Here is a 16266-nt window from a genome sequence, read left to right on the forward strand (position 1 = left end):
CCTGCTTTAGAGATAGGATTGCCCTTATGAGTTGGGGAAAATGCCACAAATAGTTGTTTAGTTTTCCTGAAATTTTGTGTCCTTTCTATGTAGTACAAAATGGCTCTTTTGACGTCTAGTGTATGTAGAGCCCTTTCTGCTACTGTCTGTGGTTTTGGAAAAAAGACTGGCAGTTCCACTGGTTGGTTGATGTGAAATGCCGAAATTACTTTAGGAGAGAACTTTGGGTTTGTTCTAAGAACCACTTTATTCTGGTGTAACTGCAGGAATGGTTCTTGTATTGTCAATGCCTGTAATTCACTTACTCTCCTGAGTGAGGTAATGGCTATCAGGAAAGCCACCTTCCATGTAAGGAATTGTATTTCGCACCTATGCATAGGTTCGAACGGTGGTCCCATTAGTCTGGTGAGTACTACATTGAGGTTCCAGACCGGGGAAGGTGGTAATCTTGGTGGAATGACTCTTTTAAGGCCTTCCATGAAGGCTTTTATCGCTGGCACTCTAAACAGTGATATGTGCTGCCTGTTTTGTAGGTACGCTGCTATAGCTGCTAGATGTACCCTGATAGATGTGTATGCGAGATTACATTGCTGTAAGTGTAGTAAGTAGCAAATAATCTCCCTTGTTGATACGTCTAGAGGGTTGATATTATTAGTAGTACAGTGTATAGCAAACCTCTTCCACTTAGCTGCATAGCATGCTCTGGTGGTGGGACGTCTCGCTTGTTTAATTATCTCCATACAATTTGGTGGTAGATCTAAGTACCCAAATTCTAGGATTTCAGGAGCCAGATCGCTAAGTTCAGTTGTGTGGGATCTGGGTGCATTATTTCTCCATGGTTCTGTGTAAGATGCATGGGTAGAATTCTTAGCTTTTGATGTGGTACTTGTGAGAGTTGCAGGAGCGTGGTGAACCACGGTTGTCTTGCCCACGTGGGTGCCACTAGTATCATGGTCATTGAGTGTTGTTGCAGCTTTCTGACCACTAATGGGATTAGTGGGAGAGGGGGAAAAGCGTATGCAAATTTGTTGGACCAGTTTATCCATAACGCATTGCCCTGCGACAGGTGGTGTGGGTACCTGGACGCGAAGCTTTGGCATTTTGCGTTCTGATGGGTGGCAAAGAGGTCTATCTCTGGTTGTCCCCATCTTTGGAAGAATGGCTGCAGTATTTGTTGGTGCAGTTCCCATTCGTGTATTTGTTCCGACTGTCTGCTTAAGATGTCTGCTATCTGATTTTGAACTCCTGGTAGGTGTTCGGCTAACAGATAGATGTTTTGAGGAATGGCCCATCTCCAAATTTCCTGTGCTAGTCTGGATAGTTGGAGAGAGTGCGTCCCCCCCTGTTTTTGAATATAATACATTGCTGTCATGTTGTCTGTTCTGATCAGGACAGCTTTGTTGGTAACATGTATTTGGAAGGCTTTCAATGCTAGAAATGCTGCTAGTAGTTCTAGGTGATTGATGTGCAGTCTTTTTTCCTGCACACTCCACCTCCCTTGTACTGTGTATTTTTCCATATGTGCTCCCCATCCTGTGAGTGATGCGTCTGCTGTTATTGTCACCTGTGGAATTGGCTCTAGGAACGACCGCCCCTTGGCAATGTTTGTTGTGTTCCACCACTTCAGAGAGCGGTGTGTGCGGTCGTCTACCAACACCAGATCCGTAATCTGTCCTTGAGCCTGATTCCACTGTGTCGCTAAGCATTCTTGTAGCGGACGCATTTGTAGTTTGGCATATGGTATTAGCAGTATGCAGGATGACATCATCCCTAATAGCTGCATAAACACTCTTGCTGGTAGTGAGTGTTGTGGCTGGAATCTCTGAATGATTGTAAGCATTGTTTGAATCCTGACTGGATTGGGGTATACTTTGGCTTTCCCTGTGTCTATAGTAGCCCCCAGATATTGTTGAAACTTGCTTGGTTGTAGGTGTGACTTTGTGTAGTTCACCGTGAACCCTAGCTGGTGTAGTAGTTGAATTGTCTTTTGTGTGTTTTGAAGACATTCCTCTTGTGACTTGGCCTTTATTAGCCAGTCGTCCAAGTATGGGAAGACATGTATTTGTTGTCTTCTTAGGTGAGCTGCCACCACTGCTAGACATTTTGTGAACACCCTTGGTGCTGTTGTGACACCAAACGGAAGGACTTTGAACTGATAATGTTGTCCTTCTACCACAAACCTGAGGTATTTCCTGTGGGCCTTGTGAATTGGAATATGAAAGTAAGCGTCTTTTAGATCCAGTGTAGAAAGAAAGTCCCCTTTCTTCAGTAAAGGCAGTACTTGTTGTAGCGTGACCATGTGGAAATGTTCCGAATTTATGTATGCGTTGAGAGGTCTTAGGTCCAGTATTGGCCTTAGAGACCCGTCCTTTTTGGGAATTAGGAAGTATAGGGAGTATACTCCTGTTCCTTGTTGGTGCTGTGGAACCTTCTCTATGGCATGCTTTTCTAGCAGGGATAGTACTTCCTTCTTTAACAGTGTCAGGTGATCTTGTTTCATTGGACGCTGCCTGGGGGGGATGTTTGGCGGGGTAGATGTGAGTTCCAGGCAATAACCATGTTGGATAATTTGTCGCACCCACCTGTCTGATGTGATGTTTTCCCAGACAGGTAGGAACTGTGATAGGCGTCCCCCGACCGGTGTTATATGGTCTGGGGGGAGCTGTATGAAGTCACTGTTTTGGGGTTGGAGAGTTGCGGTTGTTGTTGTTCCCGCGACCTCTACCCTTGTTGTTGCTACCTCTGTAGCCACCTCTTGAATTACCTCTGGGTGATGTAGGTGTAAAAGAGGTTTGTTGCTGGTTTGTACTTGTATTTTTGGATCCTCCTCTATAGGCGGATCTACGAAAGGAACCTCTTTGTGTCGGCTGTTGCAATGCTCCCATTGATTTAGCCGTTTCGGTATCTTTTTTCATCTTTTCTAAGGCCTCATCTGTCCCTGTGCCGAAAAGTGTTTTCCCATCAAAAGGTTGGTTTAGTAATGATGTTTGTACCTCTTGTTTGAACCCTGATACCCTGAGCCATGCATGTCTCCTTAACATGATGCTTGTGTTTGTAGATCTTGCTGCAGTGTCTGCCGCGTCTAGGGCGCACTTGATTGAAGTGTTAGTAATTAACTTCCCTTCTTGTATGAGTGGATCTGCCCTCTTTTGATGTTCTTTAGGGAGATGTGTGATGAGTTTTTCTAGTTCATCATAATGCGCTCTGTCATACCTTGCCAGTAGTGCCTGTGTATTAGCTATGCGCCAGCTGTTTGCCGCTTGAGATGCTACTCTCTTGCCCGAGGCATCTATTAGCTTAGACTCTTTGTCAGGAGGTGGAGCTTCTCCTGTGGATAAAGAGTTTGCTCTCTTACGAGCGTTTGTGACCACTAGTGAGTCTAGAGGAATCTGCCCTTTAATGAATATTGGGTCCTTTGGAGCTGCCCTATATTTCTTATCGATTCTTGGGTTCAGTATCCTAGCCCTCACTGGGTCTTTGAATATCTCTGATGTATGACTGAGAAGGCCCTTAAGCATTGGTAGTGTTCCTGATGTTCTTTGCGCGGTAGGTAGTGTTTCTAATAAGAAATCCTCTATTTGAGGTTCTGCATGTAGTTCTACCTTGTGATATATTGCTGCTCTATTAATGAGTTGTGCAAAGCCAGTATTATCATCAGGAGGTGAGGGTTTTGAAGGGTACAATTCAGGGTCGTTATCGTTATCTGACCCTACATTGTACTCCTCCCATGGGTCTACCTCCTCTGGGATTGTGTCTTCATCATCCCTAGGATGTTCTCCCTCCCCTGTGTCACTCTCTACATCTGTTGTAGGTGTAGATGGTCGTGTGGGAGGCATATTTGGCCTATTGTGAGGGAGAGGGGAAGAGGGTGTGTCTCTATGTCTTGGAGAAGGGGGAGGAGTTGTATTTGTCCCCATTGTTCTCTTCTTAGGATGAGTCTTGTCATCCGACTGTTCATTCTTCCTCTTTTTAGGTAGTTCTGTGACTACTTTGCCAGTTTTTGGATCTATCAACAGAGTCTTTTGTTTAGGATCTGTTTTATATTCCTGTGTCGGTACCGCAGTTTTCGGGTCCGAAAGGTGTTTTTTCTTACTTCTGTCCATTTGTATTTTCGGCACCGAGATTTTATTCGGATCCGATGTTCTCGGTGTCGAGGATGTCCCCGGTGTCGAGGGTGTTTGACATCGACACGTGTTTCGGTGTCGATATGGACTGTTTCGACTTCGAGCTTTCCTTGTCATGGAGCTTCGGTGTCGATGTGGTCCGTTTATCGGAACCACCATGATGGGAGGCCGAGTGTTTCGGTTTCGGTTTCGTTGCCGGGCCCGAAGGCGGGGCGTCGGAAACTTTTTTCGGTTGTCTGACCGGGCTCGAGGGCGGGGTCGACACCGTGCGGGGTCTGTTCTTTGGTAAAGGGACGTCGTCACTCACGGTTTGTTGGACGCCGATTTCGTCGGCGTCGGACTCGCCCTCTTCTGACCCCGCCTCGTCAGCCTCCTCTTCCTCCTCTTCTGGGTGCTGGTCCTCGAACAGCTCCGGGATTGCTTGTGACTGCATTCTCGATACCTCGTGTCTTCGGGCTCGACGGTTTCTAATCGTCGATTTTGAAGAAAATGCTGCACAGGCTTCACAGTCCCTGGATTCGTGTTCAGGGGACAAGCAGAGGTTGCACACCTCGTGTAGGTCCTTGTGTGGAAACTTAGCACCACACGTTGGACATTTTTTGAATGGAGTCCTTTCCATGGACTCCGGGCTGGACTACGTCGCGTTGGTCTTCTCGTAGTCTTCGTTCTTCGAAACGCGTCGAGATGGAAGTGAAGTTGCGTTCGGTAACAATACCGTTGAATTGTAAAGTTTTACGCGCCGAATATACCGTCTTTTACCGAAGTCGGTCCGGAGCTCTTCGATCCTCATCCGAACCCGATGGCGGAAAAAAACAATCTAAGGATGGAGCCGATGCCCATGCGCACTAACACCAAGAGGAGGAGTCATCTATGACGACAAAGACTTCTCCAGGAGAAAAACAAAGTGCAATCATCCGAGCCCAACACCAGATGGCGATCTATTCATAAATGTACCATCTGCAGCCCATATGCCTCGAACTTAACGTTCCGCAGGAGTTAGTGGATCAGGAAAGAAGTTTTTAAAATGACTGGTTCATTGAGATGAAAATCAGTGGAAACTATCGGAATAAATTTAGGATTAGTACGTAGTGTAACAGCCTCTTTTGAGAACGGGAGAAAAGGAGGCTGAATTGTGAATGCCTGAATGTCACTGACACGCCTAGATGACGTCAAGGCGAGCAATAACTTCCCACGTGAGGAATTTTAAGCTTGCTGAATGGATAGGTTCAAAAGGAGGTAGGAGGAATTGAGACAAAACCAGATTTAAGCGCCAAGCAGGCGGAGGACGCCGAATGGGTGGAAACATACGGAAGAGGCCTTTGAAAAACTGTTGAATGATTCTAGACGAATACAGTGAGGTAGAACCATCATGACGGAAGTGAGCCGCCAGAAATAACTTCAGAGTTGAGTGGGAAAGTCCTGACTTTGCAAGGGATAGGAAGAAAGGCAGGATTTGTTCTGGTTTGGCGGTCATCGGATCCAAGGCTTTGGTGTGGCACCAGACACAGAAACGCTTCTACTTCAACTGATTGGTTTTAATGGTGGAAGGAGCACTGGCGTGCGCCAACACCTCTCTACAGTCAGCGTCGCAAATTCATGGTGTTCAGGTTCAGGTTCCAGGCATGGAGCTGGAGGTATGCTGGATCCGGATGGTAAATCTGCCCCTGCTGCATCGTGAGGAGGTGAGGCAGTGGATGAAGCGGAATTGGCTCGTTCTGGGAGAACAAGAGCAGGTCCGAGAACCATGGGCGCCGCTGCCACATGGGTGCGATCAGGATGATGTGGCAGAGTTGAAGCCTCATCCTGTGCAACAAGCGTGGAATCAGAGGAATCGGAGGGAAAGCGTAGCTGAATGCGTTCAACCAGCTGATCGAAAATGCATTTCCGCTCGACTCTGTGGGGATGAAGACTTGCAAAGCGTTGGCATTTCCTGTTGGTGATTGTGAGAAGTTGGCCCGATATGCAGTGCTCACTATTCTAGTGATCACTATGCATCAGTCCAAACGACCCTTATGGTGATTGGTTGCAAGTCAACCTTAGACCAGCTATCCTAGTAGCGTGGATACGAGCAGTCTTCGGGCTAAACTCTAGAGGGCGTGTTAAGCCAGCTGTTATACCATCACATACCAATTGAAAACCAAGTGAAAGGACACCACACAAGTGTTATGAAAATAAACAGTGTATTTATTAGAATCACAACAGCCCTGTACTCTTTATGAGGACAGGGTACTAAGCACACAACGAAACTTAGGAAAATACTTCAAGTGCACAATCAATACAAGTGCCCGAGGGCACGGAAAGTTTAGTGGTCTCGGGCGGACCCGATAAGGCAAGTCGGAAGCGATAGGGACTCGGGACCCTTAAATAAGGAGGCTATGCGGGCACCGAAATGCCGAAGTTACCTAGCCCAAGGGCTGCGGCTGCACAAGTCTTTACAGACGTCAGGAGTCCTCGCTGACGAGCCAGGAGCCGGAAGGAAGGAGTTGCTGGCCGGCGACCAGAGGAGATAGTTCGTAGAGATCCAAGCCTGGATCAGAGATGGATGACACCTGAAAGCTGAGGGGACCAAGTTCGTAACTACTAGCCAGTAGTCAGAGGGTACCAGGAGGGCACCGGATGATCGTCACCTTGACTAGGTGAGTGGGCGACGCTAGGCTCTGCAGTCTCACGGACCAGGAGGCGTTGTCGGCGACCAGGATGGAGGTGCGAGCTGTCCCACGAAGGTTGATGCTGTCGGCGTCGCTGGGCCCAGGATTGGGGCAACAAGCCTTGGCAAATTCAGGGCCACGTGGTGGGCCTAAAATGGCGTCGTGAGTGGACCAGGAGGGTCCGGGGTGCTCCTCTCTCAGAAGGGAGCAAAGGCCAGTCTGGAGCAACCAGACCAGCAGCGTTGGTTGTCGGGCGTCGTCAAGAAGGTCACAAGCCAGCGGCTAGTAACCAGACAACGGGTTGAGCGGCAAGAGCAGAAGGGCCCCACGCAGATCGTGGAGATGCTGGGAGGCTGCACTTCGGTGCTGGAGCTGCTCTGGGTCGGGGCTTCTCGGACCCCAAAGCACTCACCAGAGGATCCCTCGGCGGTCGTGCTGGTTTAAGAAAGCGTGCAGGTTTTGATGATGGCCGGTCCCTCGAGGTCTCGTCGCACCCACAGATCTCAGCTGAGCTGACGATGTGGGTAGAGGTCAGAGGTGCCAGGGAAGCCGGTTCTCGTCGAGCTGGGCCGTCGGATTCCTGAGGAAGGACTTGCAGCAAACCGCAGAGTTCTTAGATGGTGCCTGCGGATGCAGGGTGACTACTCCTTAGCCACAAGGGAGAAATCTTAAGAGTCGAGAGTTCCTTTCGTAGAAAGTATTCTTGATTCAAAGATGATCTAATTTGGAAGGGTCCCCGCTCCTGCCTTTATCCTAAAGAAAGGGGTGGGTACGTGACTAGGTCCTGCCCTAAGGGTGGGACCAGAAAGGGGGGTGGTTACACCCCTCTCCCATGCCGGACTTTCCCCAGGTCAGGGGCTGGGGCGCCCCTGGAACTGGTTCTAGCCAGCAGATGCGTAGTGAGCACCGGGGTGCCACTCCGCAGTCACCTTCCTGTAAAGCCCTGCCTACCCAGGATACACAAAACCCTGTCTGGGATGGTGCGAACACCGCCCCGGACAGGAAACCCTTTGTCCAAGCTCTCCTCGCTGGAAGGACTCCCAGCAGCAGGAGGTCAGACTCGTGTCTGTGGTGGCAGCGTCCATTTTGTGGTGCTGAGGCTTCAGTTAACTTTAACCGGGGTTCACAGTTACGTACATGTCGTGTCCCTCTAGAAGGGTGGAATGCTAACCCCATCGCCAGCATTGGTGAGGGGTCAGTATCCCGATTCGTATGACACCTTACTCGACATGTCTTGATAACGCGATACCGAAGTTATCGATATGGTACGTGTTATCATGGAACAGCCATTGGGTCTTGGTTCCGCAAGCTGCAACCGGGCTCGGCTCGTGCCAGAGCCCAATTCACACGATTCCACACACTCTGCTTTCAGGATTGTCAAGGCCTGCCATAGGAGTGACTGATAGGAATTCGGGTGTCCACTTTAGGGTTAGATATAGGTATACTATATCTAAAGCAAAGGGCGAGTACGCCACCTTGCCCCAGCTGTCGTGCAGCCAGTTGTGTCAGATTTAGATGGCCATCCAGGGGTGGCATAATACATGCTTCAGCCCCTGGTAGGCCCTGGGTACACCGATGCCCTGAGTTACAGGGTCTGACAAGGTGGCCCAGTTCCAATTGGAAATGTACCTAAGGTACATGGAATCCATTTTAGAGAGAGAGCAGTAGGCCTGGGGTCCTGATTGGCAGGGCCCCAGGTCAACTAAGTCGGAAAACCAGCAAAATACCAGGCAAAAAAAAATCGGGGGTAGCCATAGTCAGGTATCTACCTTCCTACAGTGATAGTCGCAAAAAGATCCATCTGCGGCTGGCCCCACTGGCGGAAAATGAACGAGAGTTGGTTGATGGAGTTCCCACTCGTGGTTGTTCGAGAAAGACCTGCTGAGTGAATCTGCCAGAACATTGGAAGCACCCGGCACATGGATGGCTGTGAGATAATTTGATGACGAATCGCCCAATTCCATATCTCCTGTGCTTGTTGGGAAAGCAAAAGGGACCTTGTGCCGCCCTGCTTGTTCAGGTAATGCATGCTGGTGGTGTTGTCTGTCCTCACCAGCAGAGATTGACCTTGAACAATCCGTTGAAGACTTCAGGGCAAGGAAGATCGCCAGAAGCTCTAGGCGGTTTATATGCCAAGTGCGGTGGACCGCAGTCCATTTCCCTTGTACTGGCAGACCTTCAAGATGCGCTCCCTAGCCCTCCAGGGACGCATCGGTTGTAAGCGTCTGAGTCGGAGCAGCGTCTTGAAAAGACCAACCTTTTGAAATGTTCGGAGGGTGAGACCACCACTCCAGAGCTTCCTGAATGCGGGGCGCGAGAAGGATCCGGTCGTTGAATGACCCTGAAATCTGTTTCCACTGCTTGTTTAACTCCTCTTGGACGACCCTCATATGTAGTCTGCAGTGGGGAATCAACTGTATGGCAGAGGAAGCCATGCCGAGGAAGGATTTAAACATCCAGACTGAAACGTACAGTTTTGACTGCAGGGACCGTACCATCTGGAGCATACGGTCTTGTCTTTCCTGGGAGACAAAAACCATTGCCAGCTGAGAATCTAGTGAGGCTCCTAGAATATCGCCGCTGAGACGGGCGAAAGTGTGACTTCTGGCAATTGATGGAAAGGCCAAAGTCTTGAAACAGGGAGATGCAAGACTGCGTATGCTGGATTGCCAGTTGGAGGTTCGGAGCCTTTATGAGACAATCGTCCAGGTATGGATAAAACTATGCCTTGCAGGCGCAGAAAAGCAGCTACTGGGCCATGATCTTGGTAAAGACCCTCAGTGCTGAAAGGAGGCCGAACGGCAGGACTCTGTATTGAAAGTGTAGGTGTCCAACTGTAAAATAAAGATATTTTCTGTGCCTGGGCCGGAAGGGAACATGAAAATAGGGGACCTGGAGGTCGATCGTAGAGAGGAACTCTCCGGGATTGAGGTAATGTAGAATATGGAGCAGGGTCAACATTTGAAAAGTTTTGGACATGATGAATTTGTTTAAAGCTCGTAGATCCAAAATTGGGCGCCATTCTCCCTATTTTTTCTTTACTAGAACAAAGAGGGAGTAAAATCCTTTGCCCTGCTGGCCTTGTGGTACTACCTCGACAGCACCCTTCCTGATCATTAATTTGACTTGAGTCAAAAGGTCCTTGAAATGGGGAGGAGGTGGGCCAGTAGGAGGGCGAGTTGGAGGAAATTTTGTGAATTCCAAGGTGTCCTTTTGAAATCAGATCTAGGACCCACTGATCGGAAGTAATGTTGGACCAATTCAAGATGTAATTTGAGATTCGACCTCCAATTTTTACAGTCGGTGGAGAAATAGTGCTGGGACTGTCACAGTTTCTTTGCATTTGAACCACCTCTATAGGTAGTTTTCCTTTGGTATGGTCTGGAGGAGGTCTGACGACTCTGGGACTGGTAAGTTTGTCTTTGTCGATTGTCATTGTAGGTGCGATATTGGTTTGAGCCACGAAAAGTGGAATAGTTGCCTCCTCTACAGCGTGCTCCTCGAAAGGGGCGTTTCTTATATTGGAGAGACCCCAACGCCTTGGCAGTATCCGTGTCTTTCTTAATTAATTCGAGGACCTAGTCGACATGCTTTCCGAAAAGCGATTCCCCATCATAAGGAAGATAGAGGACTTTAGCTTGGACTTCAGGGCGAAATGCTGTTGATTTTAACCAGCCTTGATGCCGTAAAACAGCAGCTCCCGCCAACTGTCTAAACCCCGTAGAGGAGATATCAATGGCGCAGTCAATAATCTCAGAGGAGATTTTTTCACCCTCCTGAATGATGGTTTGTGCCTCTGCGCGAATATCGTCTGGAAGTTGTGGAAGCAATGCCGCAATCTCGGACCACATTTGGCAGTCATACTATCCAAGAATGGCCAAGGAATTAGCTGCCCTTACAGTGGTGACTGCCATGGTAGTACATTTTTTCCCTATGGAATCCAGCTTTCGGCCTTCCTGATCTGGAGGAGAAGTAAGGGGCGTGGAAGGATTGCGAGACCTCTTTTGAGCCGCCTGAGTAATGACGGAGTCCGCCTTGGGTTGAGACACCAAACGTGCTGGAGAATTTGCTGGTGCTTTATATTTTTTTATCAAGTCTTGGCAGGACAGCTGGGATCGAATTCGATCGCTCCATTAATTTGAGACCTTCCTCCCAAATGTGGTCAATTATTGGGATAGTGTGAGCTTGCCTTTGAGGCAGGTCCTTAATCGTAGAGAAAACAGTCAGTTTGTTGGACGTCCAAAGTGAGATGAAACCTCTTAGCAGCGCGGACCATCAAATTGTGGAAGCTGCATATGTCCACAGGAGGCGAAGCCAATGGCGACGTTGGTGGAGTGGAAGGCGTGTGAGCCCTGTGATCATCCCATTCTTGAAGGACATTGTCATGATCATTTGGATCTGTATTTTGAGGATCAGGATCGTCATTGTCCGTATCAGGCAGGGCATGCACCGGTGATTGTGACGGAACTGGTGCAGAGGTTTGTGTTTGCGGAAGAGGTTGCGGGACTGGAGAAACAGGCCGCGATGGAGGAAATCTGCGGTTATAATCATCCAGCATGTGTTGCAGATTTCTTATTAAAGACAGTGGTATCTTTGTCGTTTGGTCTGACATAAGTGCTTCTAACCTATCTACTGGAAAAAGTTCTGTCCCATCTTCGACCTACTCTTCCTCCTCATCATAATCCTGGCACTTAATGTGCAGCTCGGATGGACTAGCCGCTTGACCAAAGATATTATCATGCTCCGAATCATTGGAGTCCTCCTCCGCTGACTGAAATAACTTGTCAGGATGTGCAGACCCACTCTTAATTGGACTCAGTTGAATTAGAGGTACGCGTCGCAGCGTAGAAGCAGTAACCACTGTGAAGGTGGTAGCTGTGGCTAAAGAGTGGTGCAGGGTCGACGAGCCAGTCAACGTGGCGATGGAAGAGTCATCAGCCGTTTGAGGCATCTGCACTGTGTCCACAGGCAAGGATTCCGTTGACGGAAGTGTCTTAGGCTTAGTCGACGACGATTTCTTCGCCGTCGACGGCTCAGTCGATGAGGCAATGGACTTGCTAGTCGACGAAGATGGTCCCGTCGACGAAGGATGGACTGTCGATGAAGTGACAGTCGTCGACGGTAAGGCAGTCGTCGACTAGGTAGTTGTCGACGAAGTAGGTCCCGTCGACGAAGTAGAAGTCTTGGTCGACGACGAGGAGTGCGTAGACGAAAGGCGCGTCGACTGTTGAATCCTCGTCGACGAGGTGGATTTAGAAGCCGTAGACGAGATCTTCAAAACAGAGGTAATAGGCCTCACCTCATGTGATGTCGACGAGGTGGACGTCGACCTAGTTAGAGGACAGAGCAATTCGTCGTCAACGTGGAGACCGCATCCACGGATTTCGTAGTCGTCGACGGACGCGACGATGAGCCAATGCCCATTTTAGAGGATTAAGGCATGGCTTTGGACAATGACGCCAGAGAACCTAGTCTCGTAGGCGCATGTGGAGGCAAATCCTGTGGGGAGACAACCTTAGAAACATCAACAAGTCTCTTTTTCTTCGGAAAAGGAGAGGGTATCTCAGTCTCCGACCCACATTTTTGAGAGGTCTTTGAATGAAAAGAGGAGACACTCATCCTCCGAGACCACAGCGTCCGTTGTCTTCAACTTCCGAAGCCACAGAAGGAGACGGGCCTCTCTGTCCCTTAAAGTTTTAGGTGGAAAAGTACGACAGTACTTACAGGTCTTCACTTCATGGTCAGGGTAAAGACAGTAAATACATTTACTGTGTGGATCTCCATGAAAGAGACACAGTTTTCCACAGGATGGACAAGATGTGAACAAAGATTTCCTTGAAGAAAACAGTTGAAAATACAGCTAAATAGTTGAAACTGGGCAAAGCTCAGGGAGACTCCCTTCACACGACGTGCGGTAGAAAATCTGAGGTCTTGGGCTTCTGAGGAGAAGGTTCTAGAGGGAGCTAAAGCCTGATTGGCTGGAATATGGACCAAAACATAATGACACTGATATGTTACCAAGTTGAGTTTCTCCCTTAGGCTTTCTATGGTACTTATGAGTTTTCTGGATATTTTACTGTATTTTATATATGTATATGTATTTATATAATTATAATAATTTTACTTATATCGAATATGCTACTTACCAGTATGCATCTGTTCTTGGCATGTAGGGCTGCTGACATTCATATCTGTGCATAGATCGCCACCTAGTGTTGGGTCCGGATGATTGCACATTGTCCTGGAAGAGTCTTCGAAGTATCACGAGATAGGTGGCTCCTCCCCTGGACTACAGTGCGCATGGGCATCGACTCCATCCCCAGATTGGATTTAGCCATTGTGGCCAAAATGGAGTGAAACTCGGTGAATGATGACCATGCCATGAGTATATGTGAATACTGCAGCTGCTACAGGCGCCGGGGAGGAGGGCGGGCGATATGAATGTCAGCAGCCCGACATGACAAGAACAGATGCATACTGGTAAGTAGCATATTCGGTTCGAGGCATGTGGGCTGCTGAATTCATATCTGTGCATAGAATACATAGCCGTCCTTCCATTACCGGCCGCCGCCCGTGCCAGCTGCAGCAGTTTGGAAAAGTGTTTTGAGAACAGCCTGCCCTACAGCTGCCTGCTGTTTGGAGTGCACATCAACACAGTAATGCTTAGTAAATGTGTGTGTGGTAGACCATGTGGCTGCTCTACATATGTCTTCCAAGGGAATGTTTCCAAAGGAATGCCATAGAGGCCCCCAACTTCCTGGTGGAGTGGGCTCTTGGTGGAATGGTAAGAGTGCGTTTTGCTTTCAGATAGCAGATCTGGATACATTTAACGATCCACCTAGCAATACCAGCCTTGGAAATAGGGTTACCTTTGTGGTGTGGTGCAAAGGCGACAAAGAGTTGCTTAGTCTTTCTAAAATCCTTGGTCCTATCAATGTAATACATTAGGGCCCGTTTAACGTCAAGGGTATGGAGCATCCGCTCAGCCAATGATTCAGGATTTTGAAAGAAAACAGGTATTTCGATTGTTTGGTTGATGTGGAACTGAAACACAACCTTGGGCAGAAAATTAGGATTAGTGCGGAGCACCACCCTGTTGGAATGAATTTGGATAAATGGCTCTTGGATTGTGAGGGCTTGTAATTCACTAACCCTCCGTAGCGATGTAATTGCTACGAGGAAAGCCACTTTCCATGTCAAGAACTGAATCTCGCAGGAATGCAGTGGTTCAAAGGGAGGACCCATCAGCCTGGTAAGAACCACATTGAGGTTCCACTCAGGGGCTGGTGGAGTCCGTGGTGGAATGACTCGTTTGAGGCCTTCCAAAAAAGCCTTGATGGCAGGCACCTTGAAGAGTGAAAGGTGCTGTCTATTTTGGAGATAAGCGGCCATTGCAGACAGATGAATGTGAATGGAAGTATAGGCCAGATTACACTTGTACAGATGGAAAAGGTAACAGATGATGTTCTGAATAGAAGCATCCAGCGGGTTAATGCTGTGGTTTGCACAATAAATGACAAACCGCTTCCATTTTGCCGCATAGCAGGCTCTAGTAGTGGGCTTCCTCGCCTCCCGAATGATGTCCATGCAGTCGGGAGGTAAGTTTAGGTAGCCAAACTCTAGGACTTCAAGAGCCAGATCGCCAGGTTGAGCTGTTGCGAATCTGGGTGCTGAATGTCGCCATGGCTCTGCGTCAGAAGGCTGGGTGTGAGATGTAGCCTTTGATGCGGTACCACGGACAGTTCTAGAAACATGGTGTACCATGGTTGGCGAGCCCACGTCGGAGCAACCAGGATGAGAGTCATCGAGTGCTGCCTGAGCTTGCGTGCCACCAGCGGTATCAGAGGTGCTGGGGGAAAGCGTACGCAAATTTGCCTGACCAGTTCATCCATATCGCATTGCCCTGCGACTGTGGGTGTGGGAACCTGGCGGCGAAGCTTTGGCATTTTGAGTTCTCCTTTGTGGCGAACAGGTCTATCTCTGGATGACCCCACCTTTGGAAGTACGGCTGGAGTACTGATGGATGTATCTCCCACTCGTGCATCTGATGGCTGTGCCCGGGAGGTGCTCTGCCATGAGGAAGATGTTCCTCTGAATGGCCCACTTCCACATGCTGTGAGCCAGATGAGACAGCTGCGGAGAGTGTGTGCCTCCCTGCTTTTGAATGTAGTACATTGCCGTCATGTTGTCCGTCCGAATCAACACGACCTTGTTGCATAGATGTACTTTGAAAGCCTTCAGTGCCATGAAGATCGCTATCAGTTCTAGAACATTGATGTGCATCTTCCCCTGTTGCTGCGTACACAGTCCCTGCACAGTGTATTGAAGTACATGCGCTGCCCATCCCTGGAGAGAGGCGTCCGTGGTCAGGATAATCTCTGGCACAGGCTCCTGGAACGGTCGGCCCTTGCAAAGGTTTTGTGGATTCCACCAATGCAGAGAGTTGAATGCCCGACCGCTCACCAACACTAGGTCTTTCAACTGATTGTGAGCCCGAGTCCATTGACGTGCTAGGCACTCCTGAAGCGGACGCATATGTAGTCTGGCGTGCGGGACAATGGAGATGCAGAAGGCCATCATGCCTATCAACTGCATGAACACTCTTGCTGGAAGCGAGTGGAGGTCTGAATTTTTGGATCAGCGATTGAATGCTGCCGACTCACTGAATTTGGCTGGGCTGTGGCCGCCAGAGTGTCTATGGTCGCACCCAGATACTGCCGTATGTGGGCGGGCTGGAGATGGGATTTTGGGTAATTCAGTGAGAATCCCAGATCGTGCAGGAGATGAATGGTGTGGGACACATGGTTGGCGCACTGCTGGGCCGACTTCGCCTGAATGAGCCAGTCGTCCAGATAGGGGTAGACGTGGATGTTTTGACATCTCAGGTGCGTCGCCACGCATTTCGTGAATACCCTGGGTGCCATGGTGACCCCGAAAGGCAAAACCTTGAATTGGTAGTGTTGGTTTTGGATGGTGAACCTGAGGTATTTTCTGTGTGAAGGATGTAGCGGAATGTGGAAGTACGCATCCTTTAGGTCCAGAGTTGCCAGAAAGTCCCCCTGTTGAAGCAGTGGGAGAACTTGCTGCAGTGTTAGCATGTGGAAATTCACGGACAGGATGTAAAAGTTGAGGGGCCTGAGATCTAGAATGGGCCTGAGGGATCCGTCCTTCGTTGGAATCAGGAAGTACAGGGAGTAAACTCCCGAGCCTCTTTCCTGCAAGGGCATGAGCTCTATTGCCCCCTTTTTCAGCATGACTGTGACCTCCTGCTGCAATAAGTGCAAGTGCTCGCCGGACATAGGACGGTGCCTTGGGGGTATGTTGGGAGGAGTGGATGTGAGCTCCAGACAATAACCAAATTGGATAAGCTTTCTGACCCACCTGTCCTTGGTGATGGACTTCCACACGCGCAGGAACTGCTGGAGTCTTCCCCCGACCGGTGTTGTGTGGTCGGGGGGCAGTGACAATACGTCACTGTTTGTTGGCGGTAGAGG

General features: G+C 49.1%; 2 protein-coding genes across 3 annotated transcripts in view; both read right to left on the reverse strand.

The window, feature by feature from the left end:
- The window catches only part of HUWE1 (HECT, UBA and WWE domain containing E3 ubiquitin protein ligase 1), a 1800886-nt gene that overhangs the window by 1670039 nt on the left and 114581 nt on the right, over positions 1-16266 (reverse strand). The gene's annotated exons all lie outside the window — the stretch shown is intronic.
- On the reverse strand, positions 2673-3518 carry LOC147684300 (uncharacterized). The gene has a single exon (XM_086942331.1). The coding sequence runs from the start codon at positions 3516-3518 to the stop codon at positions 2673-2675; it is 846 nt and encodes a 281-aa protein (XP_086798457.1).

This window comes from Lissotriton vulgaris, chromosome 10, assembly GCF_964263255.1.
Source record: "Lissotriton vulgaris chromosome 10, aLisVul1.2, whole genome shotgun sequence".
Lineage (NCBI taxonomy): Eukaryota > Metazoa > Chordata > Amphibia > Caudata > Salamandridae > Lissotriton > Lissotriton vulgaris.

Coding starts and splice junctions, on each gene's coding strand:
- LOC147684300 (XM_086942331.1), bottom strand. CDS start 3,518: ATGCTTAAGGGCCTTCTCAGTCATACATCAGAGATATTCAAAGACCCA.